The sequence below is a fragment of the Platichthys flesus genome, chromosome 9, assembly GCF_949316205.1.
Source record: "Platichthys flesus chromosome 9, fPlaFle2.1, whole genome shotgun sequence".
Lineage (NCBI taxonomy): Eukaryota > Metazoa > Chordata > Actinopteri > Pleuronectiformes > Pleuronectidae > Platichthys > Platichthys flesus.
This window is the reverse complement of record NC_084953.1, coordinates 21,244,017-21,262,491: the sequence shown is the minus strand read 5'-3', so window position 1 is coordinate 21,262,491 and position 18,475 is coordinate 21,244,017. Positions and strand designations below refer to the sequence as shown.

General features: G+C 39.0%; 1 protein-coding gene across 1 annotated transcript in view; it reads right to left on the bottom strand.

The window, feature by feature from the left end:
* oca2 (oculocutaneous albinism II) overlaps positions 1-18,233 on the bottom strand; it is a 34,050-nt gene extending 15,817 nt beyond the window's left edge. The window contains exons 1-17 of the mRNA XM_062395826.1: positions 17,992-18,233; positions 15,273-15,368; positions 14,036-14,227; positions 13,366-13,423; positions 12,505-12,577; positions 11,876-12,033; positions 11,709-11,791; positions 11,250-11,403; positions 9,192-9,263; positions 8,593-8,658; positions 7,636-7,692; positions 6,189-6,313; positions 5,296-5,434; positions 2,768-2,900; positions 937-1,084; positions 559-616; positions 266-374 (exon numbers count right to left, since the gene is read on the bottom strand). Coding sequence (XP_062251810.1) covers positions 266-374; positions 559-616; positions 937-1,084; positions 2,768-2,900; positions 5,296-5,434; positions 6,189-6,313; positions 7,636-7,692; positions 8,593-8,658; positions 9,192-9,263; positions 11,250-11,403; positions 11,709-11,791; positions 11,876-12,033; positions 12,505-12,577; positions 13,366-13,423; positions 14,036-14,227; positions 15,273-15,368; positions 17,992-18,233 — 1,963 coding nt within the window. The remainder of the gene's footprint in view (positions 1-265; positions 375-558; positions 617-936; positions 1,085-2,767; positions 2,901-5,295; positions 5,435-6,188; positions 6,314-7,635; positions 7,693-8,592; positions 8,659-9,191; positions 9,264-11,249; positions 11,404-11,708; positions 11,792-11,875; positions 12,034-12,504; positions 12,578-13,365; positions 13,424-14,035; positions 14,228-15,272; positions 15,369-17,991) is intronic.
* Positions 18,234-18,475: the final 242 nt, after the last annotated feature.

Below are 18,475 nucleotides of genomic sequence, written 5' to 3'. Positions count from 1 at the left end.
AAAGTACCTTGTGCAGTTTCACTGGAACTTTACTCGCCAACACTAGTTTGAACAAGCAGCAGATGAATAGATATAATGTGATTGGTCTAAATTCAGCTCAGTATCCATGTAATTTGCTGAGCACATTTTCTAGTCAGCCCATTATTTGGGCTCATTTCAAATGCAAGGACAGAGGAAGCTCTGTTTCATAATTACATGACAGGACCTATAACCACCATGTGGGGCCTGTATAAGCAGCTTTGTAATAAGATAGTGTGGTACTTACCCAGCTCTAGATGAATGCTGGGAACAAAGGAGTTGATAAAGAACATGAAGATCACCACACCAAGGACAGACACACACTTCACCAGGAGAACTTTGTCAGTTATTCTGTGCTGTGGAGGACAAAAACATATTCTTTATGAATGGGGAGGAAAAAAGCAGATTTTATCATGACTCTGACAGGATTTGGCTAAAGTGAACTCTGAAAGACTGGGCCAACTTCATTACTGAGATAACATCAGTGCACCACAGTGGATGAGGAGTGTGTCTGAGATGATGTACTGTATGAAAGCTTACCTTCTTTTGCAATTCCTGAATGTTTTGCTCCCAGTTCTTATCCTCCTGAGAAATTTGTCTGGACAGACAAAGCGACATTTCAATCCCATATTCATCTTAAATCATTCTATCAAGTGTTAATAGAATAATAAAACATTCAATTGAGGACTGATCACTTTGTCAGCTTGAAATGTTAGGTACAACATAGAAAAATGCATTGTATTATTATCGAATTGTTGTAATGGATTTGTGAAAAATAATCTAAGATGATGTGTCAGAAATCTTTATCACATGTGTGAAAACCATTGGAAACACACAGTTAAAGCTACAAAAGAGAAACATGTTTTACGAGGTGATGGAAGCATTCAAATAATCTGCTTTCAGTGCTTTTCTTTTTACTTTTGGAAGGTTTTCATCATTTTGCGGTGAAGATTTTCCAGGTTAAGGACTTTTTGCATCAGGAGGCATTTCACAGCTGTTTCCTCTCGACTGGCAGGGTTAATGCGCTGAGCCGTCTGCCTCCAGACCAGGATCTCATGCTTGAGTTCTGTAGGAACAGGAAGTAGAGAGCTGGGGAGTTACATATTTGTGTTGTGCATGGACTACAAAGTCATCACGCTGTGTGAAGCTGTGTAGCAGTACTGAGCATTTTATAGTGAGGGATTTGGTTGCTAATAGCTACAGCTGAGGATGACTAAGAGGGTATTGAGATGTTTTGGTCAATACGCTGTGAACTCCCATAGAGGGACTAATGCATCCAGATTGACCAGCTGAGGAGCAGGCAATGCTGAAGCAGAGACAGACCCTGAGGGAGCTGGACAACTGTGTCAATACCAGTAGGTCCCCTTCTCTTTTCATTGAGGTTGCTAGGTGACCCTAATAGGATCTAACTGGCACAGGAAAAAATGTTCCAGTAAGCAAATCAGCACAATTATGACAGGGGCTTTGTGTGATTTTGTGCTCTCTGGGCCAGGCTGGCGGGAGAAGCGGAAACTCCACAGGCTGGGATTTTCAGATAGGCTATTGAACAGTCATCACAGTTTTCGCTTGTGGCTTCCTTCACTCTGCCCTGCGGCTCAGTGACACAAAATTCCACTGCAAACAGTGTGTCTTCCTCTCTCCTGTATTGGGAGAAATTTAACAACAGCGGTCCGTTTTAATTTTCCCCAACCAAGGTTCTCCCAGGGGTGTCGGTAAGGAGGGGGGCAGTATAGAGGTAAACACTGATAAGAGGTGACTGCAGGAGAATTGTTAACAAGTCAAAAATATCCATGTTTTAGTAGTTCTGCCTTAATACATCCACAGGGTCTCATATATAAAGATTAACAGTGACACAGAATTGATGGTGGTCATAGCTACTGTCCAAATTAAACACAACCTTTTATTCTTTGTTAATTATCTAGTTAATTATATTACCCCTACTCTGGGCAATTTTCCAAAGGTTGAATAAAAGCTAAATAAAAATATTCTCCTCAGTTATTGGATAATTATCACCAAATAAAAAGAACTGTGGTGTGTCATATTAGCGGAATGGTTCATACAAATGCACAACTATAAAATACACTAGGCAGCTGTCTGATCAGTAAATCTGTTCACTGCCAACTGGTCAAGCAAACAGTGGGTTTCTGAGATGAGCCATGGGATGTCTGGGACAATTGGTGAGTCTCTGGCGAGCTGAGCTTTGAAAAATCTCCTCTAGTTAATGTTGTTTAAATTGGGCTATCACCATGACTACTTAATCCTTGATCAAACTTGAGCTTAAAGTTTATCGGGATAGCTATAAGTCTGGTCATGCTAAACATTAGATAAGGTCATTTTATGAGGACAATGTAAATTAAACACTATGGGAATTACCTGAGGCAGAGGGGGCATAGTCTTCAATTCAGACGTCATTATTTATAATATGTAGGAGTTAGAGGGCTGAGGCCATAACGCAGCGTTAATTACATTTCTATGAGGCCAATGCATCACTTTAAAAAGTGAAAGGCTTCCGTGTCGGCAGATTTTCTTAGGGCGTTAATGGTCAGTACAGTGATAATCATTAAAAAATAAATTAAGATTCCGCTGCACCTGTAGCTTTACCATAATTAAGATTTCAGTTCGATGATAACAAGATAATATTCCTGTCTGATAGCATCCATCATCACTTCAAACAATCATCAACTGGATGGAAATGTATTAGGGGAAAAGTGCAAAGTATCAAAAAGTTTGATAAAGCATTTGAACTCACCAACTATTTCAATTGACTCTTTGTTGTAAAGTTTTTTGTTCCAGTAGAGCATCCGCAGGATAGGAAACGAGGTGAAAAGGACGAGGACTATCCCGAGGGACATGTAGCCCGTGAAACTGGCAAAATCAATCCCCTGAAAGACACAGAAATAAACAGAGTTTTAAAAGCAAAGAAAAATCAGAAATGTTTTCATACATAAGTATTTATGCTAATCGGTTGTGGTTAATGATTGTATAAAGTGTTGCTTGCTGCTTAAAACTGTCCTCTGTAGTTCTGCAGAGTTAAGGCTGAAAGAATCCTGAACCATCCCTCAGTTATTCTGCTATAGACCTAGACTGCTGGGGTGACTCCCATGATTCACTGAGCACCCTTTATCATACCTTGAGGTGATGCATGTTGTAATTTGGTTATATACAAATAAATTAGAATTTAACTATAGCATAGACAAAGTGTGAAAAGACAATCTTCTGAGAAGGCAATAGCATCCACGAGAATTAGGTTCACATGGTGAACCTTAATGTTAAAACATGGTATGATTAATCAATGACAGTCTATACATGAGCGAACAACATGAATGAGTGGTGATGATGGATCCTTTTTTCATCTGTCTTTTTTTCAGATCCAGATTGCTCTAGTTTGGCTTGAATCCCTCTTCCTGAATTAGTAAGAAATTACATCATATTCAGAACAAATAATTTCAAATTTATATCATCTGGTCATAAGCATCTCAGTAGCTGTGAGAGATGCATTTATAACATCTTCACTAGAGTTTAAAGAAATAAACTCTATGTCAAATAGATATTGAGTGACAACAGTGGTAAATGGTGACCTCTGCAGGATTTGCAATTTAAAATTGCAACAGAGGGGAGAGGAGGGTTGGTATATAGCCACACGTGCAGAATCAATCAGCGCATGGCAAAGACAATGAGGTTGTCAAACATGATGAGCTGAATTATTTGGAATATTACATATTAGTATCCAGTATTAATTATGAACTTTGATGTGAGGAGTCCTGCCACATCTTCAGCCCCACAAATTAGAGTAATTACTAATAATTATTTTACACAACGCTTCCCCTCATGTGACATGAGGGGAATGCTCTGCCTGATTGAAAGAGATCCTTTTGGCAGAGTTCCTCAACTAAATAACACCAAAAGGAGATTTTAATGCACCATGCTACTTTGCTCTGTAACCAATCAAACACAAAGACACTTATGACTGGCAGAATAACCTAAACTCAAACTACACAGCTGCATCATTGTTGTCTATCTCCGGAGCTCTCCCCCGAAAATCCCCTCCACATAAACAAGCGAACATGCAAACAGACAAAGCATGCATGTACATACAAGCTATCCTTATCAGGGGGCAGACATGACTGAATGAGCCCGCCGCTTCCTGTGAGTCCCTGTGGTGCTGTCACCCGGGAAATGGAGCCAAGACAAACTAGACAGCAGTCTGAGGGCTGCAGGAGCCTGGTTTGGTACGAGCTACTGTAAACTGGGGAGACAACATTCTGTTGCACCCACAAAGGCTAAAATGTCACACGCGGTGAACAGATGTTACATCAAGCAGCTTGGAAAATGTCTGTCCTCTAGTGATGTAACATTATGCCCCTCTGAGCATAAGAAGAGTGAATGTCACAAGACGAGCCTACAAGTCATTGTCCTTTTCAGAAAGCAACAGGCTGCTCTCATTAACACAGTAAAATGTCCCTATGAGGTTTACTGACTTGTCCCAAACTGTACATGAGAGGACAAGTTATCACTTAACGGGTTTCAAGAATAACAGGTGATAGAGAAAAACAATGTGTATTAAGTGAGTCAATGAAACTAACATCTAATTCCAAAAACATCGGTCCGTCTCTCTGTAAGATATCATCGGATCAACTTCACACATGGCAAGTGTTTTCTGGCTAATCCTGGGAAGTGCAGATGCTTTGGTGCGATTTGGACTACAATATATAATAATAATAAAAGGGCGCTGATTTCCATCATGGCAACAACATTTAAAGAATCACTTCCTGTTAAAGCAAAATGTTTGTTCTGTTGCTTTGATGCTTTATTTATAATTTTTCGGCTTTAAACTATTTTATATGACTATTAATGTATTTAGATGAATATTTTAATATCAAATCGTTTACCTAATTTATAAAATCTACATCTAGGGGTGGAATATGGTTCAAACACAACCTAGTTTTTGTCGATCATTAAGAGGCGTCCCCCCTCCTGTCTTCCATGTCCTCAGACCCTGCTGTCTCTCACACACCATTCAAACTGCAGGTAGGTGGGCATCTCAGTCTCGTCTCCCAAGACTGCCTTCACAAGGGAATCCTTAAACTAAATTGTGTTGTACAAAAGTGCTGTACTTTTTGTATGGCTGAACATTCTTATTAGTTAGTTACACTCAATTTAAGAAGAGGATTATGTTGTGTCCGACTAAGCATCTGGTTCATGTGTCAGATTATATCAAGCTTGACCTGTTACAGTATATTAGTGAAAATGTAGTTAGAAAGCTGTAAAAGTGCCTACCTCTTTGCGCAGGTCCTGATTTGATACAATAATCACATTTGGTGGATCTCCGACAGCTGTGGCAGCCCCTCCAATGTTGGTGAAGATTACTTCTGCAATCAGGACGTGTCTGGGGTCTAGATTAAGCACCTCACACAACCTGCAAAATCAGATAGAGTCAGAAAAGCCCTTTTGCCCTGATTAGATTGCAAACGGGTGAGAGAAATAAATACACAAATATGAAAGGATGTTAAAGATAAAACAAATTGGTCCTTTAACACTGTGGATGAACAGAATACCCACCATGTTGGCCTGCTAAGATATTAGAGCACAGCTTTTATCAAACATCTTAATTATTGTGTATCAGGTGGCTATTTTCAGTCAAGTCGAAATTTTAGCTCGGTTTAAAACATCTGGTAGCAAAAGCCATTTTAAGAGCTTAATAATTTTCATCATACAGAGGTGGATGGTTAATAGGTAATTTGTAAGACATCACACTGTGGTAAAATATAGCTTCTGTGTAGTAGTTCTCTTTATAGGAATGTAATGTGGGTTTATATGAGCAGAAGTGGTGTCTCATATTTACTATCAGGCCAAAGTGGTATTGGGTCAAGGTGATGTCATACTGAGATTTTCCACTTCGATCACACAGATTCAAAGTCAATGGGAGGCGAAGGTTTACCACTGCAGTCACATGTGTGCCTTAAGAGTATTTAAAATGGTATCTGTGTTATCATCTACATCACATGACATATATTAATTAATAAATTAGACAAAATGTCAAACCACTCCATAAAGACAGTCTTTATGGAGGGTTAACCCTAACCCTGATCCTAACCCTAACCCTAACACTGATTCACTGATTCAACAAATGCTTAGATAAATTATATAAATGTCAAATAACAACACTGTACCTTATGGTGACAGGGGTGAAAAGCATCATAGTGGTGACATTGTCCAGGAAGGCAGAGAGAATGGCGGCAATGAGACAGAGGATGAGGATCATAGGCCACACTCTCCCTCTGGATAACTGGTAAGCCTGCAGAGAAAAGTTACATGAAGAAGCACTGTTAATTGACATGATCAACCCATTAAATGGATGTACTGATTGGTGCCATTGCAGGAAGGATAAAGTAAACCGACTGAGCCGAAGCAGTTTTTGTTTTGTATCATGCTGAGACTTCTGACACAAGTTTCATCATCACGAATGAGTAGCTGAATGCTAGATTTCTATTAGCATTGCAGCAGCACAGCTTTTATAAAAGGGAAAAGCCACATAAAAATACCTTGAAATATATTCAAAATTAGACATAAAGAAGAGACATATCCCGACCCCCAAAAAAGGATTACTAAAACAGGAAACGTATCATTCAACAGTTATTCAAACTTCAGTCATAAACTGCTAGCTTGTGATGAAGAGATAGCACTCTCTATTAAGTTGATAAGAAGCTGGTGTCATGAATCCTTACTCATGCATAGTGGAGGTAGAACTTCTGGGGAAAAGCACATTAAAAGTGCTAATTGTTAGTTTTCTCGGCCTCTGAACATGGCTGGGACCAAGTGGTAGTGACACCAAGAGCTTCAGCCATTTGATAGCAAGCCAAGCTCTCTGAGCAGATATGCTTCTTAAGGGCCAACTGGACGCTCTAGCAACTCGGTATTGCAAAGATGCCAGGCATGGTCTAACTGGTTATCTTGCTATAGTGGGACTGCTGAACTTGCAACCTTTGTGCCAGATAGGTGCATGAATAGCTGTTAATGCTATCTTTAACTATGTCACAATAGCAAGAACACATCTGGGGCAGGGTCATCTAACTTTGAATCGGATTACTCTGTTAACTGCCAAGCGGCATTGCCAAGATGGCTGCCTGCCGAGTGATGAGTGCCTTTCAGGATTGAAAGACGAAGGGTAAGAAAAGTGTTTTAATTTGAAGTGCCTGCCCTTGTCCAACTCACACTTAAAATTCATGAGCCTGCATGATGGCCCTGCAGGTCTGAGTGCTTCTGCAACTGACGGACAAAGGCATTGCCCTTCTACACCATCGACAGAGAAAATTCTGGATTCAACTTCTTCAAGGAGGATCTTCAAGGAGCATGGTTGTGTGATAATATGAATTGTAGGCTTGTTTTGTATCAGTATTAATTTCAGAAACAGCTCAAAGCCTGTTGCTCAGGAGACACAATATAGTGGTTTCTGTCATAGACCTGCCACTTTATATGTTAAAGGTAAAAGTTGAAATGGTACATTACTTAATTAAGAAAATAACATCAACAACTGCTGCAGACCTTTGAAGTGATTCTATTGATTTTGTAATTTTCTGTGTCAGAACATAATTGTTTCTATAAAAACAGTCAACTCACCTTCACAGCACAATAATCAAAGAAGCCCGTGTCTGAAAAAATGGCCACGAGTACCATCTGTAAGAAACAGGACAAAGAAAAACATTTCCTATGATGTGACATGATTACATTTAATCTGTGATTCCACATATAGTCACCACAGGCAACAAGGTAAGAGAGGAAATTGTGGTTTTTAAGAGAACTATTTCTAGCATGATCAACCTTTTTCTTTATTATAATATCAATAACAGTATTACAGAAACTGACATGATTAAATTTGTCTCAAAATGCAAATTGACATGACATCATGTTTTAATACAATAATATATGGTACTTGTGTCTCGCATGTATTGCATGCTTCTGCACATCATTATTATGTATTATTAAAATGAATTGTTTTCAGATTTGGAGAAGTTTAATTTGCGGAATGAGATTAAAGCTTTTGAAGGCATAATGGTGAGTAGATAATGAGTAATGAATTTTCATTTTTCAGTGAACTATCCCTTTAAGTTGTGTAAAGGAAGCCACCATCTTTGATCATGGAACAAAATAAATATTGCTATCACTGATTGAGCAGCATTATATTTTATGTGAAAATTGAGGATTGAAAATTGTTATGGATCTGTCATGAACCTATAACAATAATCATTTATTATTTTTAATTATTAATGCTTTAAATATAACACAGCCTAGATAGAAACATGTAAATTTCATACCAAGCTTGAAATGTTTGTTTCCATGGAGATAATATTCTATTATCTGTTTCACTGGCCTACCCGGCAACAGGTTTTACTGTCTGTAGCTGGACAAGGTGTTTGAAAGGAAGTTAATGGAAGATAAAATGTCAGATCCTAATGTAAAAACTTTAAGGAATATTAAACATAGATTTTATCAGCGATATGTCTTATGCAAACCACATTGTCCATAAAGAAATTAATAAATGAACCCATGAAGAACATCTTTGATTGAAAGTCTCACCATGCCAAACAGAAGAGACAGGGTCTCATAATCGATCCACTCCACCACAGTAACCAGACTGGGTCGCTGTGGGAGAGACAAAGACAATCATTAACATTTCACAATATTTTAAAGGACAGTTATTTGTATTGTCTTGAGTGGGAAGCTATGGAGCTCTGGAGAGAAGACGTAAAGCAAGGTCATGTTTTATTGACACATAAAACATAAAACAAGACACATACCCATGCTTATATTCATTAGTTTTATAGGACAATTTGTGTTCATACATAGACTCAGACCAGCCTTTCTCCCTGAAGCAACCAGCCAGCCTTTGAAAGTGCTTCATTTCTCAAACTTCAGGTACATTTACTGCATAATGTCTGGACAGGAATGGCTGATCTGAGTTTAAGACAACTCTGACTCTATAAATATTCGAAATATTTAGGCTTTTAACTTTGTGGATTGAAAAAAAATTCCAAAATGAAAGTCCCATATTTGTTCCTCGAAAAACTTGTAAAATCTTAAATTTGAGAAAGGTATAGTTAATGTTTAAGATTAGCAGCTCTGGGAATTATATTTATTTTACAGCTCACAAAATAATATTAAGTTAAGGGACTTACGTCACCAATAATAGCAAGAGCAGCCAAGGCTGCCAAAGATCCCAACATGGCAGCCAGTGTGCGGTGCACAATCTGAAAATTAAACAGATTACAAGAACAAAATGTAATGCATCTCAAAAATTAAAATATTTAAACATTAGAATATGGTTAAAAATCATATCATTGTTGTACACATATACAAATACAACATTTCAAACAGGCATTTCTTTAACTAGCTGACGTTAAAGGAGGACAAATGACTTAAAATAGATGTACAGTCATTGCTGCAGAGCTACCGGGTTCTTTTTCATCTGTTAATTCTACACTATGTTTTAAGTGGTATGAAGTATTTATTTTGCATCGATACCTTTTCTTTTTAATACCTAACACATCATCCCAGTGTTGTACCTGTTGTACCAGTTATCAGAAAAGCCTGACGGTAGATGCTGCATTTCAAACTGTATTGAACAGATGACTCAAATATATCTGGTTGAGACTTGTTCTCAACCAGGTTTATGATGATGTGTCATTTTCTTCTGAAAAAGTAACAAGAAACTCTGAGATGTTACTGACAAATCAACAATGCTGTTGATAGTTGCGCTCCCCACCAGGCTCCATCCACTACTCTCATGTTTCATGCCATCTATTATTAAAAATTTAGCCCTAAGATTAGTATAGACGTGTTATCAGGATGCATCACGGCTCCTTTGACATTTATGCCTCCACAATAAATTGTAGGAAAGTAGGTCGCTTAAAGTACACTATGGTGGCAAATGCTGCAGCTGACGAAGACAAGCTTATTAAGGGTAAAAAAACGAATTCAATGTCATCATATTGTCTAACGAGACTTTATTGGCAGGCTTATTCAGCCGAATGAATTGTTACATGTTATTTCTGCCAAAACAGAAAATTGGTTTCCAAATGATAATACTGGAAAATTCCTTTGTTCGAACAGAAAATCAAAAAATCCAAAATGTGAGAGGAACATTCTGTGCTCACTCGTTAAGAGGCACATGACTAGTTGAACACATCTTATCAAATAGAGATTTGACAATGCTGACGTCAGGCGACATGCATTTTACTGTGTCTTCTTATACTTTTGAAACGATCCCTCACACTTTCAATAGCAGCCTCAGAGAGAGGACCTGTCACTACCGCAGATTACACATGAGAGTGTGTTTGCAGCGTAGACATGTTGTCATCGTTAATGGCCCTCTGTTGACTCTCACATGATAGCATTGGCCACTGAGTTCACACCTTGTCGCACTCTGGGATTTGAGCTTGTCAACATTGGAATGAATGAGAATAACAGATGTACATGAGGCAGCTCAAATCTTAATGAGTGGGTGCAAAGTGAGACGCCAGATCACAATACATCAAAGTAATGGCAGCTAATGTGTGGAAAATGTGTGATTTTATTTGATATTGAATTATTCCTCACTCTAATGAATCATCAATTAACATCTAATTGACAATCAATCAGGTACTTGTTGCGTGTGTAGAGAGTTGAGAGAAAGGGAGACACTTTCTTCATTTTAGGTCAATGTCTAATCCTTTGCAGTTTTTCAGTTGATCCATTTTTTTTTTAAATCTTTTTTGAATCGATAGCTAACTATAATAATACTGAAACAGACAACGAACAAAAAATACAAGAATTAATTTTGCTTGCAAACTGGGTTAGGGTTAAACAAATATATAAATGATTATCTACAGTAATGATACATCTATTGATCATTATTGATCTGTATTTTTAAATAGATGAAGCCTATGAACTTATGATCATTGCAGAGGTAAAAGAAGACTAAGTTGGAGAGTTAAAACATCTGCGTACTGACAATCTAGATTTATTTTTTATAACAAAAGACTTTGGTTACAGTAGCATATTCATTCACCTATATCGCCACAATCATTTTAACCTGTCAGTTAATCTAACACATTTACAGACATGTTGATTAAGATGCATTGTACTTTCCACTTTTTTTTTGTATTTAAGACTGAGTAGACAGTGGAGCTACTAAGACGACATATGCATCTATCTAAAATCGGTGAAGAAAAGTGTGAGAACCACAGGTCATTTACCTCAAAGATGATGAGAACATAGACCCCAGTCAAGATGATTCCAGCGATGGCCACCTGTGTCTCCACATTGACGTAGAGGGACTGGTGGGTCAGGGACAGTGGCACCACCTCATTGTCCTGCAGGAAGGACTGAATCGTGATGATGATGGGTTCACTGTGTGGGGAAAGCGGCAAGGGCTATTGGGATGTTTTTCTTTCATGACATATTACCTCTTATAAACAAAGTTTTCGGTCATGCAATGTTTGTAATCTTTTTTAATCTACACACCATTAACACCCCTGTAATGTCTACTAAGAAAAGACCATACCCCAAAACTATGGCACATCATATGACTTTACTCAGCATAAATGTGTTATTTCTCATTTTTGTTGTTTAATCGTCTACTTTTTCTGCCCTTCCTTCTGTATAATATAGTCCTTATAGTCGCTCAAATCAGCCTGTCACAGTGTTTTGAGTACCTGCTGATCATCTCAAAAGTTTTTGTCACCAGCATCTGGTCACTTCGTTCACTGTGTACCGGGATGGTCCAGTTGTAAATCACCTGTTTGCACACATGACAACATGATGAATGACTTTTCACTGATGATGATGATGATGCAACAAAGATGCACAACGCCTCGTATACCTGCTGAGCTCTCCTCCTTCGTTGTCCCGGCTCCTCTGTCTGCTCCACCTGGATCAGGATGTACTCTTGGCTGGTGAGGTCGACCATTCCTCCTGTGAAAGGCCCCCCCACCTGGAGCTTCAGCAAAGCGTTGTCCCTGAAATCTGTCAGGTTCATTGCTGTGGGACGCGGGTCGTCAAGATAAATAAGGTTTGAAACCAGAGGAAAATACTTTTTCAACCCACAACAATAAATACTCATATATACTACACAGTGTTCCTCTCTGTGTTGAATATGAGGCAAAGATTGGCTTGAACAGTGAAACACAACAGTAAAGACCACTTGTTTACTACAATCCCTTATTTCAGATTTGCTTTCACTCACATTTTTTCCTGCAGCATTCCCTCTGATTACAGCCTGTTGAAGACTCTTGTGAATTAAAGACTTAAGAAATCTGTCAGAGCTGTTTTTTTTCCCTCTGCCTATATATCTCAGCAGGCAGCATGCTCAAAGAAACACACAGCTGCATTGCGTCCCAGCCCTCTCTCGACTGTGTTGATTGAAGGGCTGCTGGGCCTTTTAGAAACCCATTTTTTAACATAGCATTAAGTAGCAGTGTGCATCAACAGTAATGCAGCAGGGAAGGATACAGAAACTTTCTGTGGAGGAGACGGCCACCATCCTCCAGGGGTTGTCTCGGTCTGGATACATGCTAAAGAACAGCTGAAACCAGAATGCACTCAACTCATTATACATTCAACATGCTCTATTATTCAGTCAGTCCAAGAAGTTCCTAGCAGAGGCATCGAGATGCAGAGGAAAAGCAGAATACAGTGTGTGTCTGCTGGACAGTTCATTTAACATGTGGAATGCAGCAAAACCTGGGTTGCTAAAACACAATGGTAAGTTTACTGTGTGTGCTGGAGTTCAGTTAAGACTATCGCTATCTATAAAACGGTACCTGTGAGAGAGCTGTGAACTCACTGCAAAGGATATTCAGCTCTTACAGGGTTCCCATTCAGAGACTTCCTGTTTAGGGTTTCCTGTTTTATTTTGAAATTACCTTCTCTACTGCTATTGTTTTACCCCCTTCAAATACAGGATACCTGCTCCACTGTGTTACAATCGTGTCTCGTGAGTTTCGCCCTGTATGGGAAGTTTAGTTCTTCATTTTTTGTCATTTCACCTGTTCTTATCCTCTGTGTTAACTCGTGCCTCTGATCAGGGCACTTGTGTTTCCCTGTGTCTCTTGAGAATGGATTTCCTTTCTTAAGCTTTTTAGCTAATCCACTCCTTAATCCAGCTTTATGATTTTCCTTTGTTTTACACTGAGGGATGAGAATATTGATATCACTCTGATATGTGTGCAGACGGGTATCAGTCTTATATTATAGAGTAAACATGTTTTCCAAAATGTTGACCCAATTTCATATTTAGGAATAAAAAATAATCCAACAGAGTAGATAAAAAGGAATTGAACACATCTAAAGTATGTTAGACCATCCACTTACACTGCAAAGAACGACAACGGTGAACATGATGGCAATTTTGGAGACAGTGAAGCAGCATCTGGAACAAAATAAATCAAATTGTAAACAAATGAAATATATTGACAATAGAATTGTGTTCAGTATGATAGTACACATATGTTTCAACCTATGGCAGAGGTCAGAATTCCCACAAGGGGTCACAAGATGAACCTGAAACGATTCTCTACCTGACTTTACTCAAATCTTTTGTGTCTTTTTAAACTTGAATGAAGTTTAACCTCAAACAATAATTGAATGAAGCCCCCAGAAGGGAAAATAACGTTTTGGATTAATTTAAATTGGACCCCATCCTTCATTTCATAAAACTGGACACAGATTGTGGATTTCATTAAACTGAATACATTTTAAATAGTTGGAGCTGTTGGGGTCACACCAGTCTATCTATTTACAAATCAGCTTGCAGTTCTCATGGACCTGTGTTGCATCTTAATCTTCCTGACATTCTGGTTGGCTATAACATTTCAGATAAGGATGTGTTAAAATGCACATGAATTTGAAATATAAAAAAAAAAGCAGCCAACTAGAACACTAGTATTTTATTATCATATGTTAACCCTAACCCTAAAAAGATGGTCACATTGTGTGAGAGATTTGTATCCGTTAGTTTCTATGGTAAATTGAGGTGTCTCACTTGATACTGCTGGTGAGTTTGAAGTTTATGTTGTCCCGAGATTCGCTCTTCTCTGAGGAGCTGGAGCGGGACAGGGACAGGCTGGTGACCTCGCTACCCAGTCGATACCTCTTCTCCTGGTCCAGGGAGCCGTTGTCCCAGGGCTCTTCCCCTCCGACAAAGCTGGGGTTGTGTAGGGACATGTAGGTCATACTGGAAGACAATAATCACGTCAGCTTTCTGGACATCGACCACAGCAGATTCAGGGACAGAGACCAACCTGACATTTTAATTCAGGACACCAGCTGTGACGGAATATATTTACCTGAAGATCTGATGATACTGAGCGGTAAAAGCATGTCTGTAGCAGGACAAGACCCAATCCCAATGTCATTAGCAGCCTTGTACAGCAGTCAATTGAATCAATGTAAGAAGGTTTAACAGTGATTTTAAAAGTTGAGCCGTTTCATTAAATGACAGCTAGGATATCATTCTGATTTAAGACTAAAAACCAAAATCCATAATCTTTTTTCTTCAGTAAAAAAGTAATACACCAGTCAGACAGTACTAGATAACCTGAATGAAAAACTGTTGTCTGTAAGCCGTGGTGAAGAAGATTAAACAATATATGTCAAATAAATTATGTGAATAATGTGTAAGAATGGTAAATCGGATAAAATATTATTTATGACATAGAATTATTATTTTTACTGATCAAACTAAATTTCCAGCTAGATACAGAAGCAGCATTTCAAGCTACAAAGACTAAAACTTTTTTTTGTTTAAATTTCATTAGCCTGCTAGCTGCTGCCATTAGCACTGGCCCTTCCCTTTACGGACAAGTGCTAATCCAGGCTCACTAAGCAAACTAGCCAGGTAGCCCACTGGCTAAGTAGCATGTAGCCTTATTAAGATAAATATCCGAAGAGGTCGGTCTGGGTTTATTTATAGCAGAAGTTAGGTTTATTCAAAATTAAGTTACAATTGTGATCACTGTAAGGAAAAGAAGCAAACAGGATAAATTTGGTAGCAAGTTTTTTGCATGCTAGTTTAAACATTAGCTTAATAGAAGCTATAGGGACATGCTATTTGCAGGAAGCTGAGAGTGTGGTGACTGACCCTGAGGCCGTAAATTCATGGAATAATTCAGAATAATAATTCTGTTCATCAGAATATCATCATGTATTTCAAAATATCATCATGTATTTCAAAATATCATCATGTATTTCGTCCATAAAGTCTTATTTGAGGGACTCACCCGTCGTCTTCAGCGAACCTCAGCAGAGGCGACTTCTCTGTCAGATTGGCTGACTTGGTTTTCCCTCTGAGGATATTAACCGCGCTGAGATTGTGTCTGGATAAGAAAATGCAATTTAGTACAGTGAGTTAAAAACCAGGAAAAATAAGAGAAGGAAATAAATAGATAGTAAAAAAAAAAAAAATAACCGTGCCTTTAAAAAATGTCATGACCTCTGACCCCAATAATGAAGCCCCCAGGTGAGGCCTCCCAGCTGCCAGTCAGTGGGCAGAGCCGCCTGTCAGAGGCTTTGTGGCCCACCGGTGCCTGAAAGGTGGGAGAGCAGCTGGTGACTGGACACCCTGAGGCCATCATTAAAGTGCCTTATAGTCACCCTGCTGCTCTGTGTCCCTGAAGCTGATGCAGGCTGCCACCCTCTGGAGCATCACAGCTGGGTTTCATCCAGCGATCACATGAACACACGTTCTCCTGTCTCTCAAAGATGATCCACACTCACACAGTATATATACTTTTAGAGCTGCTATTTAAAAAAAAAAAATCCCATTCATGAGATTGGTTTGTTAATAGAATACCAACCCACTGAGCCGAAACATTAAAGGTTGCCTTAGATTGTCTCATATTCTTGGGGGTTTTTACTCTTTTCTTGTTATAATGGTTGTGTGCTTAAACACAATATTTATTTCCTTGACACAGCAGAATGCATTTCCTATGTGTAGTGGTTAATTAACTTATTATGAATTAATGTATTTATTAGTTTTGTGTCAGCCTTATATTTCATATGGGTGATCATTCAATAAATGATAAGACCTTGCTATTGTTGCATTTGTTATCTTTCAAGTCTTGCAGGTGTTATCAAACAGGCTGCAGACAGTGGGGTGCCTTGATTCCATGGATGTGGCGAGGGTGTTGGATAAAGGAGTAGATTACATTAGGCCTCATTAATCCTTTTCAATACTCTTATACAACTATAAAGAGATTTGTTGCATGTCTGCCAATGCTTTCTCCTCTCTTCTCTCCCTGACAAGACTCTGATCCTGTCCCCTGGATGGAGCTTGGCAGGGAGATTGCATTTTACAGAGAATTCTTTAAAGGATGCTGAGCCCAGACAGAAGATAAAATACAGCTGAAATTAGAAGGGATTGTTTACAGTGGTCTTTTTAGGACACACAATATGAGAAATACTGACCAACAGAAAATAGGACAAGACTCATGCTCCGTTTTCTCTTATAGGTATATACACAAGAGTAGTGCTAATTTCAGTTTTTGGTTATGCTGTCATTTATTCAGATGCTATGTGAGGTGGTCTATAAAGTGTCTTTATATATAAAGAAAACAATAGAGAGTGTTCAGCTCACTCAGAACTCTGCTGCTCAGCTTTTAACCAGAACCAAGAGGTTCTTGGTTAAAGGCCTGTGTGGAGCATGCACTGGTTGCCTGCTCCACACAGGATTGACTTAAGTCCTGTCTGTAGGAAAGCTTAAAACATTTCTCTTTACTTCAGCCTTTGTCTATTATTATTATGAAGTGACTTGGATTGACTGGTGTTTGGGCCACTTGGGAGCAGCACTAAACGGACTTATTTTCACCCATAAAACTAATATCGGTATATTAACAAACATGCGCTTTACACATGCATCACATTTCTTTGGAGCTGTGTTTCTGGGTGCCTGGAGATTATGAATCCAATATTTTCTGCTTCATTGGAGGTGTCTTTTAATTTAACCATCATCTAGTTTTTCTAATAGGATCAATATGTAATGTGTCTTTTTTCTAACACGTCTTGTATACAGTAAAGTATTGTCCCTCTGTGTGCCAAAGGAACTCAACAATACGTAATATATATGATATGAATCAGCCAACACGGCCCTGCAGAAGGCACACAAGTATCAGCCGTTGTACACTCTGTCATGTGCAACTTTGACTTAGTTCATGAAGCAAGAACAATTCCTTAGTTTAATCCCAATGACGTCACAGACACAGGCTTTAGATTACCAACCCCCCTGAGACGCTGAGATACACACCAAAGCCTGTGTGTGAGTGAGAGTGTTAGAAATTCAGTGTTTTCCACTTCCACTTGATCATACATTCCAGGGAACAACTGACCAATCTGTAATGTGATTCTCCACGTGTGGTTCAGATTCTTAAAACTGTTGTTAAGTCTTTACTCCAGGAAACCCGGTGACAGAGCAGTAAAGTCAAATACTGTACAACCACAACAGTGAGCTTAAATACACTAACACCCTCCATGGAGCTAAGTGGAAGAGTTGGGTGGTAATTTACTATTTGTCCAGCGTTAATATGGCCATATCGATCCTAATTGTTATACATGGTGTTTCTCTAATTGGCAGAGAGGTCTGCAAGACTTTTTTACAAACTCCACACAACACATCACCACTATGATGGTTAGAATAAGTTGTGCAATAGATGTTTTCTACAGAGTGTCTGCTTGTTATAGTTGTCACAATCATTATGTTTGAAAATAATATATAGCATATCACCAGCCATATACATAAAAGGTCTTCCTCCTCTATGAACTTTAATTATTTCTGCTGCCATATTTTGCCACTTGGCTCCTCTTTGGACTCTGGCCACTGACATGTGACTTTAACTATTGAACCTCCTAAATCATCTCTCCCTACAATAGGAAAAACCACAACAACTAATAAAGAGCTGAGTTGCCAGTGAAGCACCATGAGAGAGCAGAAACCAGTAGTCATACCCATCCTCCTGTCGAACAGGGACGAAGCCCTCGGTGTGGATGACGCACTGTCCCGACGGCAGAACTGCAGACTGCTGGAGCTTCTGGGTGTCCATCCTCTCTGAAATGTCCTGCAGCAGACGGAGCTCCCCGAAGTTCGCTGCGACGGCCTGCGGTGACCTCAGGCTGCTCATGCCCTGATGGCCTTGGGCGGTCGTCTGTGACATCTCAATCTCCAGGTTGTTTTTGTTCTCCAAATACATGGTGAGACCACTGGAGGAGACAGAAGTACAGCAGAATTATCGATAAAAAAAATTCCAGCCACTTGGGGGCAGTAACATATTATCAACTGTTAAGTTGATATGGCTCAAACATTAGCAAGCAAACGCAGCACACATGGAGAAACATCTATATTAATTTGAAATGGTTTCTGTCCACCCTGCCATCTTAAATTCAACATTTCCCAAGCTTTTATCTCTGTTTTGTTCTCCACGCACCCCTGAGG